Raw genomic sequence first — 19,537 nt, 5'->3', positions numbered from 1 at the left:
TGGGGAAAAAAAATAGAAAGGGTCTTTTCCTCCTATTGCAGAACATTAAAGGATACTAGAAAGATAAATAAATACTTCCCACAAGCCAATGAAAGAACAATTTCATTTTAAAGAGTTTTATTACAGGAAGTTAATATTCAGCACACTTCAGAGCACCTTACACTTTTAAACAGACTTGTAACTTGGGTGTTTTTCTCATGCTAGTTTTCAGTATGAAATGATTATTTAAGAGATATTAATTTGATTAAACAGTTTATCCTTAATAACCTGAGACATCAATCCATGGATGGCTTCTATGGTAGTTTTACAGCTGGAAAGGAAAAACATCACATAATGTCACAAGAACTGAAAATTGTTTCAAACATGTAAGTTCTTTTCATTTCCATCCTTGCACCCAAATACTGAATTTTTGGTTCTATTTATACTCCCTAAACTGCACCAACTTATAGTTTAGTCTTTTGATTCTTAGCCTTTGGCATGTCTTTTGACCATTTTGCTTCTTACTAGCCACTTTACAAGAAGATGACAATGTAAATTTTGATATAATTCAAACTCATGACAGTTAATTATGTTGCCTGTCAGTAGTTTTTGGAAAAGTTCTTAGTAAGTGACTGAAATGATATATAATTCTTAATTATACACGGATTCAAAAACATTAACATCTGTTCTCTTGTCATTAATGGGAATAATTAAAACATAATTTAAAAATCCCTCCCCAACCCCTGAAATCACAAAAATCCTTTAAACAGTTAAAAGTCAAAGTTAGGTTAGTGGGTGAAAGACTTAAATTTTAGAATTGAGAAATAGTAAAAAGCAAAAAATAAAAACCCGTCAATATTCAGAGGAATTGTAGTTCTTGTAAAGTTAGCTAAAAAAGGAATATTCTATTTGTATTACTACTGCTATCCTTCCTACTTTTCTTATTTAATTAGACATTTGTTAGTGAAAATTTTGCATCCTGAGAAATTGAGATGTAAATGTAGATAAAACAAATCAAAACCATACAAAGACAGATGAGCAAAACTACACATTCAAGAGCAAGTATCAAAAATGAGACAAAGATGTAATTTTTATGCAGGCCACTAGCTCTACCTTTTAAAAATCTATGAAGAAAAAAAGAATGAGGTAATTTTAACCGAAGATGGCTTCTGCTCCTAATATACTTTACCTTTCCATCTCCCTTCTCTTACTTATTGACCAATCCAGTTTTTCTTAAAATGGATAACAAGGTATCACTTTATAGATGTCAATCTAGTTAACCCCTTCCCCTCTGCCCCAATGATTACATTAAAATTCAAATTTTTGTGGAATTATATGTTATTATTCTTCCCAATTCTGTATAAAACTGAGGGTCACTTAGTTATTTCATAAATTATCAGGGAACATATCCAATAAGTTTGTTCCTACCAAATTCTTGATATTAAAACTTTGGAAACTACTGTCTAAAGGATACTTTAAGAAGAATAAGAGACATACGGTAATTTCTGTGGTATTTAGGAGTTTAAAAAAATAAAAATTTAAAAGAATTTATAAATCTTATTCTAATTTCTCAGAAGATAATTAAAATAGGTTAAGGAGCCTTTTTTTTTTTTTAAACAGATACAGTGATGGACTGGTTTTCTTTCTTTGTTTCACTTCTGAGTAAACCTCAAAACAGCAACCAGGAGTGTCTCATAACATTACCTGGACCTTTAAGTCTTTAATACTTTTATCTAACATCTTCTAAATTCTCAACATTAAAATCTGCATCTGAAAACTCTTAAAGTTCCCAAGAAGTTAATATTCAAGTGCCTTTCTAAGCTAGAAGTTAGTTGAACCAAAAGGAACTTGAATCCTACTGTTTATTTGCAAATAATGAAACAAGAAAAGTTAAGAGGCCGAAAAAAAGGTTTGCTCTTACCTGTCTCGTGTAGCTTTGGCAAGTTTGTCTTCTGATTTTCGGTCATGTGTTTCTAAACCCAACATGAAACTTCCTCGCCCCAGCTGTGCTTCTGATTGCTCTAACTTTTCGGACAAATCAAAGACCTGACCAGTGGTATAATCTGCGTTCTTTGGGGAAAATAGTATTATGTCAGTACATAATACAAATCTATCATTAAAAATAATATTAGCAATAGAAATTATATATACATGTAACTGTAATTTATGTAAATTACCTTTCTTCTCTAAATAGAACATTTCATTTACAGAGAATTCCATTATGAAATTTAATTGAAGAGTCAGTGAAGAAGTCAAATTATACTTGTAAAAACTGATTACAAAACAAGCCATTCATTTATAATTTCAAGGTTAAATTTGGAATTTTTCTTTTGGACTGCTCAAATCTAATAATGATTATTCTGAGAGGCTTTGAAGTATACAGCTCTGAGTTCAGATTCTGGCCCTCTTGCAGAATTGTTGGGGGGCATGGGAAAATTTTTACTTTTCTGTGACTACAGGTCCTCTTCTGAGGTTACTGTGAAGATTAAATTAGTAACATACACAAAATTCTTCTGACTGTCCATTGCACCTAGCAAAAGTTTAATAATTATTGGCTACTCATGTTATTTGTTCTATTTGAACTTCCAAAATCAGTTTTAGGACATTTAAAAATTAACATTTGTTTTAGCTTTTTTGTCTATAAAACTAATGGTTACTGCAAAAAATTTAGAAAATGTTGAGCAATATAAAGAAGGAAAGACTTATATCCTTCCACCTAGCTATAACCAGTTATATTTAAGAATACTGTATTGTGTTATGTTCACATTTGATAAACTGGAATATTATATATACTATTTTGTCCTTTAATATTTCATACTTTTTGAAAAGAAAAATTTTAATATTACGTATGTGCACTTATTTAGAGGTATAAAACCGCACCCGTCAGGTATATTACCACACTACACCTACCACCAGACACCAGTAGCCCTTCACCATAGCACGCTGGGCCCCCTTTCTACTTTGCTTGCCTTTCTCTCATTCCTCTGGAGGCCTCAATTCTACAGTCAGATTTCTAGCGTGTGTTACTTCTAAGATGTAGTTTTATCTGATCTTTGTTTTGTTTCCTTTTATTTCATATATTTGTCTTTCTTCTTTTGACTTATTAAAACATTTTTTGTGAGGTACCTTTTAAAAATATTTTACTTCTTTGCTACATCTTTAATAGAAAAGAATGAAGATTAAATAACTTGGTAACAACTAGTATGTTATTTTATGTGATCAATTTATAAGACAGTGTGCAGAAATAACAGTTCAACCAACAAACGTAACAAGTTATTTGCAGTCAAAATTACTAGAGAAGGTCCTTTAAAATGCTACCACCTCTTCTAATGATTTTAAAATTTTTATTTTTTTAAATAAACTTAACTTAAATAAACTTAACCTAAACTTAGGTTTTAAAAAAATACAATTATATTCACTTTGTCTGGATCTAACTGGTTTAGGATATCAATTGATACTCTTACACTTAGAAAAAAAATCCTAAGATTTACAGACTACTTCACAATTGGAAGATTTGGCTATTCAAAACATAAAAATGTAGAATAACAGAAACAGTAATAGAATTACAATGAAATTAAGCAATATTAATTACAACTAAGCAGTTAGAAGCTAATGCTGCTATATTGCTTTCACATGAAGCCTGAAACTAAAGCCAACATGAAATCAAAGGTTAAGGAGAAAGACCAAGACCTCATAATATTGTTCAAATGCAAACTTAGCTCTGCCTAAAGTAAAGCCTACATCTGGATTTTGCAGTTGACATGATTTCTTTTTCTTGTTTAAGCTAGTTTGGTTGGGTCTCCTGCTACTTGTAATCAGGAGCCTGAGATACCTGACACAACAAAAAAAATTTGTATTTTTTCCACTGAAAGTCTCTTTAAGCACACACAGATCTCACTTTCATCTAGTCATTTCTTTTGCCATCTAGACCTTCTTTTGCCATCTATTCTCTTAGATTGGCCTAATATTCCAATTTAGCTATGATCAGGCAGACTCTGACTTTAGCCCTGATTTCCTGGCCAAGTTAGGCATAGCCTTTCCATGAAAAAGAGTTGCAGGTATTAAATAACTTATACAGTTTAGAAAAAATTTCAGAAGCATTCCTTGCTAGTACAGTACTTACAGTAAGCAAGCTAGAGGAACTCAGCGTATTCACCCAGTATTTATTCCATAAAAGTTCAAGTAATTTGCGATCCAAGGAAGATTTGAAATATGATACTTCTAAGGCATAGTATCTATGAAACAAAAGCATATATTTAGTAAGCAAAAAAAGAAAAATTTCAACCACATCATATAAGTTATAGCTAAATTTAAGTGAGTTACATTTTATATCCAAATAGTCATGTTTTACGTTTTTTTTTTAAATCTTTTTTTGTTTGTTTATTTATTTATACAAGCACTGGGTACAGTCAGAAGCGCAGGAGGGTGAGAGAATTCACCAGAGCCAGAGCAGGGAGCAGAACAGGCAGAAGGACCGAAGTACACTGCTGAGGGGAGCAGCGGGTGGCAGGAGAGGTCTGCGCGCCATGTGGGATCCTTGCCAGTGGCTGGGGATTGAACCGGCGCTGCAGAGGCTGCAGGCAGCCTGGCAACCCAGCACTCAACCGCTGCGCCACCGGGGAGGCCCCATCTGTTGTATTTTTTAAAAAAAGATTTATTCATGCATATAAGAGCTGGGGTATAGGCCAGAGGTGAAGGGGGTGAGAGGATTCACCAGACACAGAGTGGGGAGCAGAACAGGCAGATTGACAGAAATACACTGCTGAGGTGGGCAGTGGGCAAGACAGGAGAGGTCTGCTGTGCCATGTGGGTTGCTCCCTGGCTGGCCGGGGATCGAACCCATGCTGCAGATAGCTTCATAGATTGCATCTTAACCCCTTGCGCCACCAGGGAGGCCCCATGTTTTAGTTTTAAGTCCAACAGAATAATAGGTAACTATGAATCCAACAGAATAATAGATCTCCTTACTCTTCAAGCCTGTTTACTAAACTTTTTTGTGTTATATTTCTTCTCTCTGTAGAGCCCAGAAATTCCCAAGAAGTTACCAACTAGTCAGAACTTCTGAATGATATATTTATTCATGTTTTTGAGTTCATAATTCCAGCCAATGACACTTATACTTAATGAGCAACATCTCTAAAGTCAACTATAATTTCTGTCAGGCTTTTTGAAATATTGAAAATGACATGTGGATTTCCCATTCCTCCCTTTCTAATTCCTTAATTAGGACCTACTGCTTTTTGGAAAAGCAAACTTTAAAGTAGGTTCTTAAAGTACCAAATAATATCATTACCACCTCCAATGGTACCTAATAATAAGGGATAGCAAATTGGTAAATGTCTGAAAAATATATATTTAAGTAATACATATTAAAAAGTCTCACTAGGTTTTGCACCTCATTGGATACAAAGCAACACAAGAGACTTTTTTACCTACAGTTATGCAAGGAAGGACTGTACACATTCTACAGACAGAAAACAGATTCAGACAGTGAAGACCTTGCTCAAAGTCACATAGCTAGCATGTAACAGAGAACGGATATGAACAGTTAATATAAAAAGCCTCAGTCTTTATTTTTACATTCAGAGCACAGATATTTAAGAAGGCATAGTGATAGATGTAAGAAAAAAGGTAAATTTCTTTGGTTACAGAATACATAGCTGGTCGACTTAGTCTTCTTGTTTCAAAAGCTGCTGGTGGTGGTAAAAAAGGTAGAGTAGGTGTTGAAGGTATAATCTTTTCATAGCACTATAACTCAATATAAATGAAAAAAATTGTCTATTACACTGAAAATAAAAGTACCACAGTCTTGTGTTTCCTTGCTTAGGATCAATTCTCTTAAACAGAAATGGTTAGATTCTTTTGAGTAAGGCAAATAAATGATGCCAAGCCTCTAAATGAACAATTAAACAGAATCCTTTTTTCCAGAACTATGTCAGGAATAACTGTAAACTAGATATACTTAAAAACCTAGTATTAGAAAATTTGGAATAAAAAAAGAGCAATAGTAGCACAAGGATAATCAAGATATTTGAAGCTGGAATAGGAGGTATGGAGAAAAAGGACCATGAGATATTGTTATTCATATTTTTTGAGGTACCCATCCTTTTTTGTTCCATGCATGTTTTACATGTTAGCATACAGCAGCTTATTAATTCTGTTCTCATGAAGTTCAACATTCTAGTTGGACCAAAAACAAGAAGCAAAAATATATCAGATAGTGACAAACACTAAGAAGTAAAATAAAGTGGGGAAAGAAACCAGAATGACATGAAGGTGCTATTTTAGATTTTAGTGGCCACAGAACATTCTCTGTTAAAGTGACCCTTAAATATACACTCAATGTTAGAAGTAGGTAGTGGAAATAAGGAAGAGTGTTTCGGACAGAGGAAAGAGCTAGTGCAAAGGCCCTAAAGCAAGAGCTTACATGGCACACCGACAGACCTTAAGGAGGTTGGTATGGCTGGATTGGCTCTATTAAAGATTCAGTAATAGCAGATGAAATCAAAGAATTGGTAGAAGTCTGATCAGATAGATTTGTGTAGTTCATGATAAGGATTATGTATCTTATTAGTGGTGAGATGGGATGTCGTTCTTTGATGAACAACATGATCTGACTTACATTTTAATAGAATCAATATGGCTATACAAAAGATCTTTAAGAGGGTCCCCTTTCTGTCTTTCCTGCACTGGAAACAGCTTGCCTTACCCCTGAAAATGTATGCCTCCCCTAACTTGGTCAGGAGGACCTCTCAGCTGCTGAGATCACCTCCTGTGGTGCTGAAACCACCAGAGAGCGTGACAAATGAGAGCCTTGGCAACTTGGCAGCCATGAGTCCACTGAACATTGACTTATTCCTAGAAAACCCATGTATTTCGAGGCGAAGCTTCCAAACCAACACCATTTCAAGGGACATCAACACAGCAGCCATATTCATAAGGACTGGGGCTGCCACAGTAGGGGTGGCTGGCTCTGGGGCTGGAATTGGCTCTGTGTTTGTGAGCCTCATCATTGGTTATGCCAGGAGCCATTCTCTGAAGCCACAGCTATTCTCCTATACCACTCTAGGCTTTGCTCTCTCAGAGGCCAAAGGGCTCTCTTGCCTGATAGTAGCTTTTCTCATCCTTTTTGTCATGTGAAGGAGCCATTTCCACTTCCCACAGTCCTTTCTCCATGTCTTGTCTGCCTTGCAACTTTTCCTGTACCCCCTCAGGCAGCCTGGGGAAGGTGCTCAGCTCAGGGGAAAGACAATTAAATACTGTATTAATGAGACCTCTAAGTGGGTAGTGAAAGAGAGAGCAGAAAAACTTGTTAGAAGGCTAGTGTTTTGGTTCAGGCTCCAGATGCTGGTGGCCTGGGTCAAAGTGATAATAAGAGAGATGGCAAGATATATTCAGAAGGTAGAAAAATTATATTCGTTGGTTTCTTAACACTTTAAAAAGCAATTAATTATTTAATTTAATTATTTAATTAAATAATTAATTGATTTATTTTAAAGATTTATTTTATTTATACAAGAGCTGGGGCACAGGCCAGAGTCGTGGGAGGGTGAGAGGATTCACTAGAGACAGAGCTGGGAGCAGAACAGGCAGATGGACCGAAATACACTGCTGAGGGGAGCAGTGGGCGAGACAGGAGAGCTCTGCCTCACGATGTGGGTTGCTCCCTGGCTGGCCAGGGATCAAACTTGTGCTGCAGAGGCTGTGGATTGCTTCATAGTGCAGTGCTTAATCCCTTGCGCCATCAGGGAGGCCCCAGATTAGAACTTTTAATGAAAAATTTGAACATTATCCTAAATGTGTATATTCTTATTATTATTTAAAAAGGTATTATGGAATGCATTTTGTCAGAGTCTTTTTTCTCATCTGTAAAAGTAGGGGCTTAGATAGACTGTGGATAATCCCTGAGGTTTCTTATGATGATTTCAGTATTAGATACATTTTAAAATTACTTACTGTTTGCAGTGTACACCAAAGTCTTCTATTTTATTAAGTGGAATAGTCTGGTACTCAGAAGGTCCTTCATCAGGAGGTTTATAGCCCTAAACAAAAATGAAGAAAACAGAAGATAAACAAAAGAGGGAAAGCATGTTTTCTATGTGGTGTTCTATTGAACATTAATTTTAGGAAGCTAAATATTGAAGACAAATATCTATGGTTGATTCTCGCCCCAGCTAAAAAAAATAGATTTATTTAGCTCATTTCTCTAGTACCATCAGAATGTCATAAGCATACAGAATCTTATTAACAAATGAGGACTGCTTTTCTAGTAAAATTAACAACCTCTAACTCAAATATTTTGTCTTTTGCTAAGGATAATTTGAAGTAGTTTGGGGATTTTGTAAATATTACTTGTCTTAGGACAAAATGAGATACCAATGCTAACACATCTTTAAAAATATATCAAATATTTAAAAATTTAAAAATTGTAAGAACTTTTATAACTTGAAAAATTACCTTTGGGTATGTCCTAAAGGCTCCAAGATTGACTTTACCTGCAGATATTGTTCTTGTTGGATCAATCTACAAGAAACATGTATTTAATATGTGCTGATTATAAAATCCTTATATACTGTCATTTAAATATTATAAACTTGTAAATACATATATACATACCACTATACATATACACAATAACCAAATTCTAAGAAATAAAATAACCAAACTAAAAACTATAAAATATCATTAAAATGGGTAAGTATAGAAATAGCTCATAATTTAGAGGTTATATTTACTTATTATACCATTTAAGAATATTATATGTGTGTTCATCTTTCTTCCAAAAGTTTTATTTTTTCATTTTAATATATGAACAATTTCTACCTTCCCCTTAATTAACCTAAATTGCATCTAAAACACTCTGAGCACAACAAGAGCTGCTCTAGTAATTCTTGACTCACTCAATTCAGTCATTGTTGACTAAATGCCTCTATGTACAGGGAACAGAGTTATAGATATTGTGATCACTTCATTTTCCAGACTAAGGGACTAGATGCAGAGAAGTAACTTGTTCAAAGTCCCAGCTTCTAGGAGATGGAATTCAAATTCAGACCTAGGCAGGGGCCTCCCTGGTGGTGCAAGGGGTTAAGTCCCAGCACTATGAAGCTATCTGTAGCCACTGCAGCACGAGTTCGATCCCTAGCCAGAGAGGTGACCCACATGGTGCAGCAGACCTCTCCTGTCTCGCCCACTGCTCCCCTTAGCTGTGTATTTCAATCAATCTGTTCCCCATTCTGTTTCTGGTGAATCCTCTAACCCTCCTCCCACCCTTCAGCCTCTGGCCTGTACCCCAGCTCTTGTATGCATAAACAAATAAATCTTTAAATATGTATATATATTTCAAATTCAGACCTATATTTCAAATTCAGACTAATACCACAGCTATGTTCTTTACCACATTGTTTATCTCTTTATACTTATTTTAGTAAATCTTCATAAAGAACTTAATTAAAACTGGCTATAATAATACTTACTACCACTGCTACGAATGGTTCCTGGAACTGCTGATTGAGCATCTGAGTACTAACATCAATCCCAGAAAGCCAGCAACCATAGCCAGGATGGCTATGATACCAGCCAATTGCATTTTCAAGGCGGCCAACCTAACACATAAAGAGGACAAAGGAACTTGAGGTTCTTGTTTAATCTTAGAAATATTTGTCATTTTCTATTTATGGTAAAAGAATAGTATGCAGAATAGATTATAGTATATGCTGCTTTCAAGTTAAAACTATATTTTGAATAGTTTTTTACATATAACTAGATAAGATCAGAAATAATGGCATGTCACATGTATCTTACAGTTTGCTTTTCTATACCAGAAAATATTCTGAGCTTTGTTCTATAAAAATATTAATTACTTTTAAAATTTTATTTTAAATTTGGCTAGCTGTTTAGTGTATGGATACAGGTTTCCCCACTACCTAAAAGTAGAATGTTTCCATTTGGTATGATTTAACAGGTTTTTTTGAGGGTCTGGGAACACCATCACCTATAATTTATATTGAAAATTTTTTAAATATTCCCACATTCAATTTTACTTTTGGAATAGTGCATGAAACCTGTATATTATAGTTTATTTAATCACTTTTATATTCAGGAATATTTAGTTCGTTTCCAAGCTTTTAGTTTTAACTACATATCTGATAATGAATGTGATACTTTTTTTGTTAATCTTCTAAATTCAGGTATAATTGACATATAGCATATTAAAGTGTACTAACACAATGATTTGGTATATGTATATATTACAAAATGACTACCAGTTAAAATTTTTTTTCTTGTGATATCACTCTTCAGAGTATTAAAAAAAAAGAGCCTGTGCTGCTATAGAAATCACTGTAATATCTTAAATTATAAACTTTAATGTAAAGAGGATAGCTTTAAGTTTAGAAACCCATAGGTCACAATGAGACTCCTAACCCACTGTTACTAAATTTTAAGGAACATTTTTACCTGTTTGGCGTTTTCTATATATGCAGCCATGTACTCATATGCAGCAGCCTGAGCATTTACTCGGGTTTCAGTGCCCTCTACAGGCAAAGCAAAACTGTCCATAATGATCATGGTTTCACCATCCACCTTTCCCAGCATCAAGCCCATCACTTCCAAGTTGCCTCCAGATCTGGCATGCATCACCATTTTCAGTAGAGCCAATGCTGAGATTTTGCAGTACTTAAAGTAATGGTGACTACAAAACAAAAGTGTAGTATAATTAACATTCTAATATAAAATGCATAACAAAAGATAGTTTTTGTGAAGATAATGGAAAAGAATTGATTTACAGTGATGGGGCAGAGCAAGGTGGGGGGACAGGGGAGAAAGACTATAGAATTTGGGAAAGAAAAAGGAAGTAGAGAGGGGAGTTTTACAGGAGGCTGGAAATACTAAACATGTCATAGTGCTGTCAAGTATTTGCTCTTGGGAGAGAGGAAATAGTATTTTTAATAGCTATTCAAATAGAAAGGAGATAACTACATGACCAGTTCAACAGATTTTTTATCCACTAATTTTGTAATCATCAAATCTCTGATTCAGAGTCTGTTTGGCTGGCTGTGTCTGATGACTCTTAGGCCTAAATGTCTGGCTTAATAGTTAAGAATATGAACTCTGATATCCATTTGCTAGGTTTGAATGCTTGCACTGCCAATCTGTAGTCCTAAAGCAACCAATTAATATTTGCAGCTTAGTTTCCTTATCTGTAAACAGAGACATTTCAGAGTGGTCAGGAGGAAATAATGTAAATAAAATAATGTATGTTAAGTGCTTAGCTTAGTGTCTCACACATACTAAAACATTAATAAGTGCTAGCTGTTACTAGCATTATTAACCTTTTCTTATTGAACTCTCAAAGGGTTTAGCTTCTCTCTGTAGTATCAGCCTCAAACTTAGAAATGCAACCTTAATTCTACTATGATTGCTATTTCAGAGTTTGTCACCTGTTTATGTGATTAAGCTGCTCTTGGATAATTACATTTTCCATCTCACTGATGTGGCCCTAGACAGCTAGGATGAATACAAAACTAAAACAAACCTTAGAAATATGACTGCAGAATTGAGGCTATTAGGGGAGGTGGTGGAAACAAAGAGGGGATGGTGCCCAATGTTTAGGGTGCGTTGATGTAGGGCTGTGTGATAACACCTATCTGAGGATGTGTGAACCTATTCCCGTAATCATATACAGTGCTGTAAATCAGTGTTGCTTCAATAAAGAAAAACAAACCAGTTGTCTACAATATAAAAGAAATAACTACTAGTTAAGTTTAAAATAGTAAAGATTTTAAAATTTCTTATTTTTAAAAAATAATATAGTATATCTTAATTTGTAAAAAAGATGGATTGTGTAAATTTCCTAAAGTCAATGAACTAATTAGTGACTTGTGAGATGTGGTATATAGTTCTCACTAGTGCTCACTGAAGAGTTCATTGTCTCAGTGTGATTATGAACTAAGTTAATGTATTTGCTTGTTTTCTTATTTGCAAAAAAGAAATGAAAATTCATCAGGATGATTAGAAGACAATATAGAAAGTCCTACCTCAGTGCTGAATCAGAATACTGACAGTGTACCTTATAAAAAGCTGTGAGGCAGATGAAGTATGGTTTTTGCTGTTGATATCACTCTCCTTTTGACCCATTAGAGAGATCATGCTGTTTACACTCTCGCTAACAAAATCTGTTCTTAGGAAAGGACCAACACTGTGGGTCAAAGGCACAGGGATTTGGCTAAGGGTCAAAGAGCCTTAGGCTCTCTTGATATAATTTCTAGCTTCCATGAACTGTTATAATATTTTGGGTAGAGTCTCGGTGGGCCTCTGAAATAACTACTAGCAATCAAAAAAAGATACAGCTGTCCCAAATGGTTCATAGTTAGACACCTTTGGGCTGACTCAGTTTCTGAAAACGGCTGCAATTTCCAGTCGGGGAGCAGCTGACACCTCCCCACACCAAGTGTAGATCCACACAATTCAAGGCAGTATATGTGGCATACACAATACGGATCCAGAGAAGTGACATTTCAAATCGCCGCTAGTTATGGTCCATCCCCCGGAAGCAAACGGTTTAAAGAGACAAAAAGGGGAGTAAAAGCAAGCCGCAGTCGGGGTTAAGGGTGGATTTAGGCTCTACCTGAGGGGATAAAAGACAGACCAAATCTCTTAGGCTGTTCCTTTTCTTCCCAGCCCAAGAAAAAAGATAAACTGTGCACTCCCCGGGGTCCCATAAACTCCCTCTACATCCCCCACCCCTCCCCCTGCATCTCGCCAGGGACCTGCTCACTCCTTAGTCCAGGGCTTCGCCGCCAGGATTTCTTGCTGCTGTTTTCTGTCGTATTTGTAGATTTCATCGATACTCTGGGCTTCCTGCATGTTGTTGGCCAATTCCCAGGTTTTCTGAGCCATACCACTCCCGGACGCTGCCATGGCCGAGGAGTCGTTGAAGTTGTCGCCTCCGCAGCCCAGACGCAGCTCTACCTCACTCGGCTTCGGGTGTGAGCGGCTGACCCTCCCACCACAGGGGCAGACTCGGACTAGGCTCTACAGGCAGCCATGACACCTACCACCGGATGTGAAGTTGGTACAGACCTTTCGGGGGTGGACGGGGCTTTTCGGGAACGCCACGTTTTAAACAGCAGTTTTATTATACAGTGAGAGGAATTTTCCTGTGGCTGACTGAGAACATATTATCCTGGAATATTATGTGTGTAAAGTAGGACAGACACAATGCCTGGGCGTGGGAATGGTACAGCCTTCCGTACAGGAAGAAGGTCAAGTTACTGTTATGCCAGAAACTGGAACTGGCCTTCTTTGTTCTTTCTGCGCAGGCTCGGCCTCTCTGGCTTGAAATTGGGTACATTCTTAATTAAATTGGAATGTGGGAGTTTGCCTTATGTGAAATTTAAACAAAAAGTTTGTTGAAAGCCTAGAAAGTAAGAATGTGTAGAAAAAACAGACACATGAGTTGTTCTGGGTGTTGATTGAGAAAGATAAACAAGGCTTCCTATTTCACTTCCAGGTGATTTCACTACACAGCCATCAAATCCTGCAGGCTCTCAGTAGTTTGACACTCCGATTTCCGAGGGCGTGAAGGCTTTGGAAGCTGGTGGAGGGCTGTAATCTACGCTTTAGGCATGTTTATACGAATTAGCATCTATATGATCTATTAGTGTTCTTATAATACAGTTTGCAGTTTAATCTTCAGTATTGCTATGTGAAATCATCTCTATCACCAAGGTGGAATTAATCTTAGCAACCTGCTTGTTTTCTTCAAATAGTTAATACAATGTTTTATGCATTCTTCCTTCTACTCTCCCCTGCTCTGCACTACCTTCTAAGATCCAGTTTTGTGCACCTTGTTTTATTGCTAACACCTAACTTAGATCGTCAACGATTTTTTTTTTTTTTTTTTGGGTGGAGGGAAAAAGCATGACAGCTTCTCATAACTTGGTCCCAACATACCACCTCAGGTTCATCTTCCTTTAGTCACTCTGAAACTTTTCCTTTGGCTTTGCATATGTGGTTAGCATTGCCTAAATGTTCTCCTCTGACTTTTCTGCCTGAGAGCTCATATTAATCCTTAAAAACACAATTGAGGGATCTCTATCACGAAATTTTTCTTAACTTCCTCTCTCCAGTAATCATGCCTTCTGTTAGGGTGAAAGATATCCTAAAGCTAATTCCATACAGGCTTTGTGGACTCCACCCCCACCCCAGGCCAAAGCCAAAAACACTGGGAACTCCAAATCCCATCACCACCAAAGGGAAGGTGGCTGGGACCTGAGGGTGGGGTTAAGCAGCCAGGTTGGTATAAAAGCCAGCCACTTGGGCTTTGGAGGGGTCCCCCATTTTGACTCTCCGCCAGCTCACAGCGTCCGGCCAGCTCGGAAAGTGCTTTTTGGGTTTCCAGGTCGGCGGATCGGGTAGGACGCATTAAAGACTTTATTTCCCCATTTGCTCCCTGAGTTGTACATTTTCCTTATTTCCTTTTCCCTTGTAAATAAACCTTTTATTAACCTTTTGTGTATGCCAGTAGTGGAGTATTAATAAGTCCCTTGTAAATGCGCGGGTGAGGACCCACAGCCAGGCAGCCCGTTCAATATCGGGGCTGCCCTATACTGTTACTGTTACTTCCACGATGTCTGTAGGTGCTTTTATAACTGCTATTGCATTGTAATAATGTATTTGTTTACTTAGAAATTCTTCTTTTCACTGTAAGGTTCAGAGTGTAGGGTACACTTCTGAGTCGCATTCTTCAGTCCCTAATACGGAGAATTCTAAAACCATTAGAATTACCGAGATCACACTTCTCCCCAACCCCCCTCCACACCTGTGATTTTGATAGTGCCTTCCAGTTGAAGAAATTTTACCTTAAAAACCCTCATCTACTGTTACTTAGGACGAAGGACTCTTAATTTCACTCTCCTTGGAAGTTATAGAACCCTTCTCTAGTGATTTCATGTGGCCATTCGGTATGCATAACTGAATACGTTAAAACTGGTAAAAGGCCCTGGACAAGAAGTTAATCAGTCTCCTGGGAGAGAAGAAATACTCCGGAAAGTTGTGTCAACAGTTTTTCTCTCACTGCTACCCTTCCCCTTTTTCTCCTTCCAGGCTCTGACTTCGTTCTCAGGCCAGCGAGGGCTTGGTGGGTTTGGAGTCGACGTAGCCTGCGAAGTGGCTCCCACGATACACTGACACTAGCCTGGAGGCCGAGCTAGGGCACTACCAGATTGCAGAGTCCGCAGCCTGGGTGAGGGCGAGCCTTGGGGACGGCTTGAGCGCCTGTGCGGCCTCCGGGGCAGCAGGGGGCGCGCTGGGGCGCGCGGCCTCCTCCCCCGGCCCCGCGGCCGTAGTGGGGGCGGGGCGCGCTTGGCCGTTGGCTTAGGGCGGGCGGAGGGCTCGGCCGGAGAGGCGGGGCTCAGGCCGGCTGACTTGTCACACAGTTCCCGCGCCGAGCGGCCGCCGCGACCTCGTCCCCCCGCGAAGAGCCTCGCTGGGGCGCCGGGTGTCTCCGAGACGCGAGTCGGCCTCCCCGAGTGAGTGCCCGCCAGCGGCGAGCCGGGAGCGGCCTGACGGGTGGAGGGGGCAGGGTGCCCCAGGACTGCGGGCTCGCGGACCCGGGCCGGGGCTGGGGCTCCGGGGAAGGGGGTGGCTCGGCTGGCCGGCCTGCGGGGGTGCTGGGATTCTGGGGCTTGGAGGCGGGAGTTCCTTGCCAGGTGGGGTCTCGCGGCCGCCGGGCTGGGGGCGGTGCCCAGTTACGGGGTCGTGGCCGGGGTCTCGCGGCTGCGGGCTGGGGGCGTTCCTCGGGGTTTGGGCTGGAGTCTCCCCTGCCGGGTTGGGGGCGGTGTCTGGTTTCCGGGGGCTGAGGTGCCTCGGGGTAGGAGTCTTGCCGCGGCTGGGCAGGCCCGGGGACGATGCCCTGGTTACGCGGTTTGGACTCCCTACCTGCAACAGCTGCGGCCGCCTGGGGTGCTGTCGAGACCCGGTTGCTTAACAACCAGTTGACGCTTGGTAACGAGGCTGCCACCCACGGCGCCCGGAGACCTGCTGTGCCTGGTTTCCTGCGCGCCCTCCCCCTACCTCGGCGGGGTCTCTGCTGCTGAGCTAAGCCTCCAGAAGCGCCTTTCCTTTTCCTCGTTGCGGGCTAATGGTTAACGTTTAGTGAGTGCTTGTGTGCCCCGCGCTGTTCCCAGCGCCTTGCTTTGCAAGTGAAACTTATTTAATCATCAGAGCCCTGCGAGGTTACTATTATCGTATTTGTCTTTTGAGTTTGAGCCTCTTCCGACTGCCTCGATTTTAGAGTTTTTCTAGGAGATTTGAATCCTGTTTCAGTAAGTGTTAGCAAAGGAAATTTTATCTTTTGAGGGAGGCTGATTTTCAAGAATGTAGTATTAAGTTTAGATTTCCGGAAAGAATAAATTCTAAGCCACCACCTCGTTTGCAAACATCTCAGAAAAACCAAAATGCGTTTGTGAAAAAGACACTCTTCAAAGAGGTTCTGCTTTTCTAATGAAAGAATGACTTGTCATGTTGACAAGCAAAAAAAAAAAAAAAAAAAAAAAGCCATGGAAACCAGTAAGATGCTTCTTTTCTGCATGTAATTCTTTTTTTTTTTTTAAACCAGAGGACACTAAATAGCTGCTGAAATGCTCCCCAGATACTAAGTTTTTTTGGGTCTCTTATACCACAAATGACCTTCTGGAAGGGGAGTTTTAGATAGGGTACATTTTGAAACATGAAGATACCAGTACAGTTTTCAGACTGTATTTACACACTATTACACACTTTGAGCAGTTTTTAAATTGTCTTTTTAATGTCAGTCTTACATTCTGATTGCTTTTTGGAGAGGGAGAAAGAGTTGTTTGAGCAAGTGTTTTGGCAATTTTGCCTAATAACCCCAAAACTGACTAATATATGTGATTGCCCTTACTCCCCATTACTGATGTGTTATTAACATTTGCTAATACACCTAATAGTGCTTTTTAAATTTTCACTATTCCAGTCTCCTCTTCCAGCAATCTGGTACTTACTTCTTAGCAACATTTAGGGGGCAGGTTTGGAAGTCCACGGAAATAACTTGCTTATGTGGGTGTTGTATGCCAGAAGAAAAAGAGTATCTGCCAATTGTTGAAAAATAATCTTATGAGAAATGAAAAACGTGTTGGTTCACCTCAATCCAGCTGTTCTAGGACACACACACTTCTAGGAACTCTACCCCCATATGTTATCACACCCTGCTATTCTGTCCTCAATCCCAAACTGGATCCTACTCTAGGATTTCTTTTTCCAGGCAGTCTTTTCTCCTTTAGTTTTAGTGATCATTAAAAACAAAAACAAAAAACAACCTTGCTAAACACATATCCCCACACCTGAGCTCTATTCTGAATTTCATACACATTAAAGTTGTTTTCTTGGTACTGCCCCTGAATTCTTTATGGATACTTCATGTTCAATCCCTAACCCCGTCTGGCTAGACTTAGCCACTCTGGTGGGAGCCTTATCTTCAGATTTGAGGTCATGAATCATATCTTATGCTTTGCATCCCCCTAACTTCTAGACAGTGTCTTCCTTTAGGAGGGGAGTTATTTTTTACTCCTCATGCTTTCATAGTGGGAAGGAAATTTGCACTCCTCTCCAGAGGGGTAAGGATGGGAGCACCATTTTACCTCTCCTTGTGGTTGATGAAATTAGAAGAAGAAATTGGGCAATACTCAGTTCTTTCTTGCTGGTCTGTTTGTTAAATTGGCAAAGGCTTATCAGAATGAGTTCTGGTTTGCTTTATGTTTCGTCTATATGATGAGCATAAAAGGCTTGAATTTAAGATTTAGAGATGTTGTTTTGGATTTTGGTAGCCAAGTGTCAATTATTGTTTTAAATCTCAGTGTATTTTATTTGGAGGCTTGAGAAAAAAGATGAGTACTGTATTGATGTATATAAAGACTATGAAAATCCAATTAAGAGTTAATAAAACAGCTATGGTTTATTGACTTCAGATGTGCCATACATTTTTTTAAAGAAAGATTTATTTATGCACACAAGAACTGGGGTGTAGGTCAGAGGTGCAGAGGGTGAGAGGATTCACCAGAGACAGAGTGGGGAGCAGGAACAGGCAGATCTACTGAAATGTACTGCTGAGGGGAGCAGCAGGCAAGATAGGAGAGGTCTGCTGGGCCATATGGGTTAGGTACCTAGCTGGGGAGTGAACTGTGTTATAAACTTAACAACTTAATGTTAACTGTGATAGAAACTTAACATAAACATTCTTATTCTATTTTGCGTTTATGTTATATCCGTTCTTTTTCTAAGTAGTTGAATAATTTTGGAGTTGAAATAATTTTTATGCAAGCGTTCATTTGCTGTGACAGTTAGACATTGACTGATAATATGACCAAGGGCTTGGTATTGTTATGAACTGCCCTGGCATGACTGCTGAGGCTTGGTGTTTTACTGTTGCACATAAATAATTATACAGAATGTCAGCATCAGACAAGACTGCTGTGTCTCTGATGGATCAAGAAGAAAACAATATTGTTCCAAAATCATGTCCATATATAAATAAAACATAAATGTTGTCAAAGCCACAAAATTCCAGACATCCCCTCTCCCAGCTAATCTGAGAGGCTGCTGTCTCTTTACTAGTTACAGCTCTGGCATTACTCTATAAATAAGGTTTCCTTATTTACCTTGTAAATAAGCTTTCCAGAGCTCTCCAAGCGTAGAATTATCCTCATTTCTTAATAGCATCCAGAGTAAAGCTCTGCTTCCTTAAACCTTCCCCTCAATCACCTAACATAAGTCCAAATCCTCCAAGTCTTCTCTAAAACTCTTTTACTAAGGTAATCCAGAGTTCCCTATGATGAGCACTGAGGCTGTATTTCTCAATGCAGTGTGTAGTAAAACCAACTCATGGTCTTGTTCTGAGGGCATTGACATGAGAAAACTAATTAGTATCATTGATTCATCAATTTACTATTAAAATATTTTAATCTGATTTGTCAGTAAAACAAAATTAGAAATGGTTAAACATACACTTTGATAAGTCTCTTGTTTTAGCTCTAGCATATATTATACTCACTACCATTGTTTAAAGATAAGTTTTATTACTAGGGGTATTGTCATATAAAATCAATACTAGAATTTGTAGTTGATATTATTGCAGTAAAGGGAAATTTAAGTGTTTATAAATTCCAGAAAGATACCTTTCAAAGTCGTTAAAATAACTAAGTAAACAAGTTAAATTAGTTATTGTTAACAAGATTATGTGGACACTTTAGTTAACTCAAAGTAAAAGATTTTTTTTTAAGGTTAATGGCATTTCTGCTTAACTTTTATATAAAATTTGATTGAAAAGTATTATCTATGGCAAGTATGTTATCCTATCATACATTTCTATCAGAAATAAAATATTTAGGAAAATTAGGGGATTTTTTTTTTTTTTTTAGAAGAAGTCATTTTTTTCCCCAAAGATTTATTTATTCATGCATACAAGAACCAGGATACATATGTGCGGGAAGATGAGAGGATTCACCATAGATAGAGTGGGGAGCAGAACAGGCAGACTGAC

General features: G+C 38.4%; 1 protein-coding gene across 1 annotated transcript; it reads right to left on the bottom strand.

The window, feature by feature from the left end:
* Positions 1-225: 225 nt before the first annotated feature.
* On the bottom strand, positions 226-13,053 carry COPS5 (COP9 signalosome subunit 5; the record flags this gene model as incomplete). The annotated part of the gene is made up of 8 exons (XM_084230242.1): positions 12,755-13,053; positions 10,435-10,669; positions 9,453-9,581; positions 8,437-8,502; positions 7,936-8,021; positions 4,103-4,214; positions 1,901-2,049; positions 226-310 (listed from the first exon to the last, which is right to left on the bottom strand). The coding sequence occupies exons 1-8, from the start codon at positions 12,895-12,897 to the stop codon at positions 226-228; spliced, it is 1,005 nt and encodes a 334-aa protein (XP_084086368.1). The 5' UTR covers positions 12,898-13,053.
* Between the last annotated feature and the right edge of the window lie 6,484 nt (positions 13,054-19,537).

The sequence above is a fragment of the Talpa europaea genome (assembly GCF_964194135.1).
Source record: "Talpa europaea genome assembly, chromosome: 3".
NCBI lineage: Eukaryota > Metazoa > Chordata > Mammalia > Eulipotyphla > Talpidae > Talpa > Talpa europaea.
The sequence above is the reverse complement of the archived record's forward strand: the minus strand, read 5'-3'. Positions and strand labels throughout refer to the sequence as shown.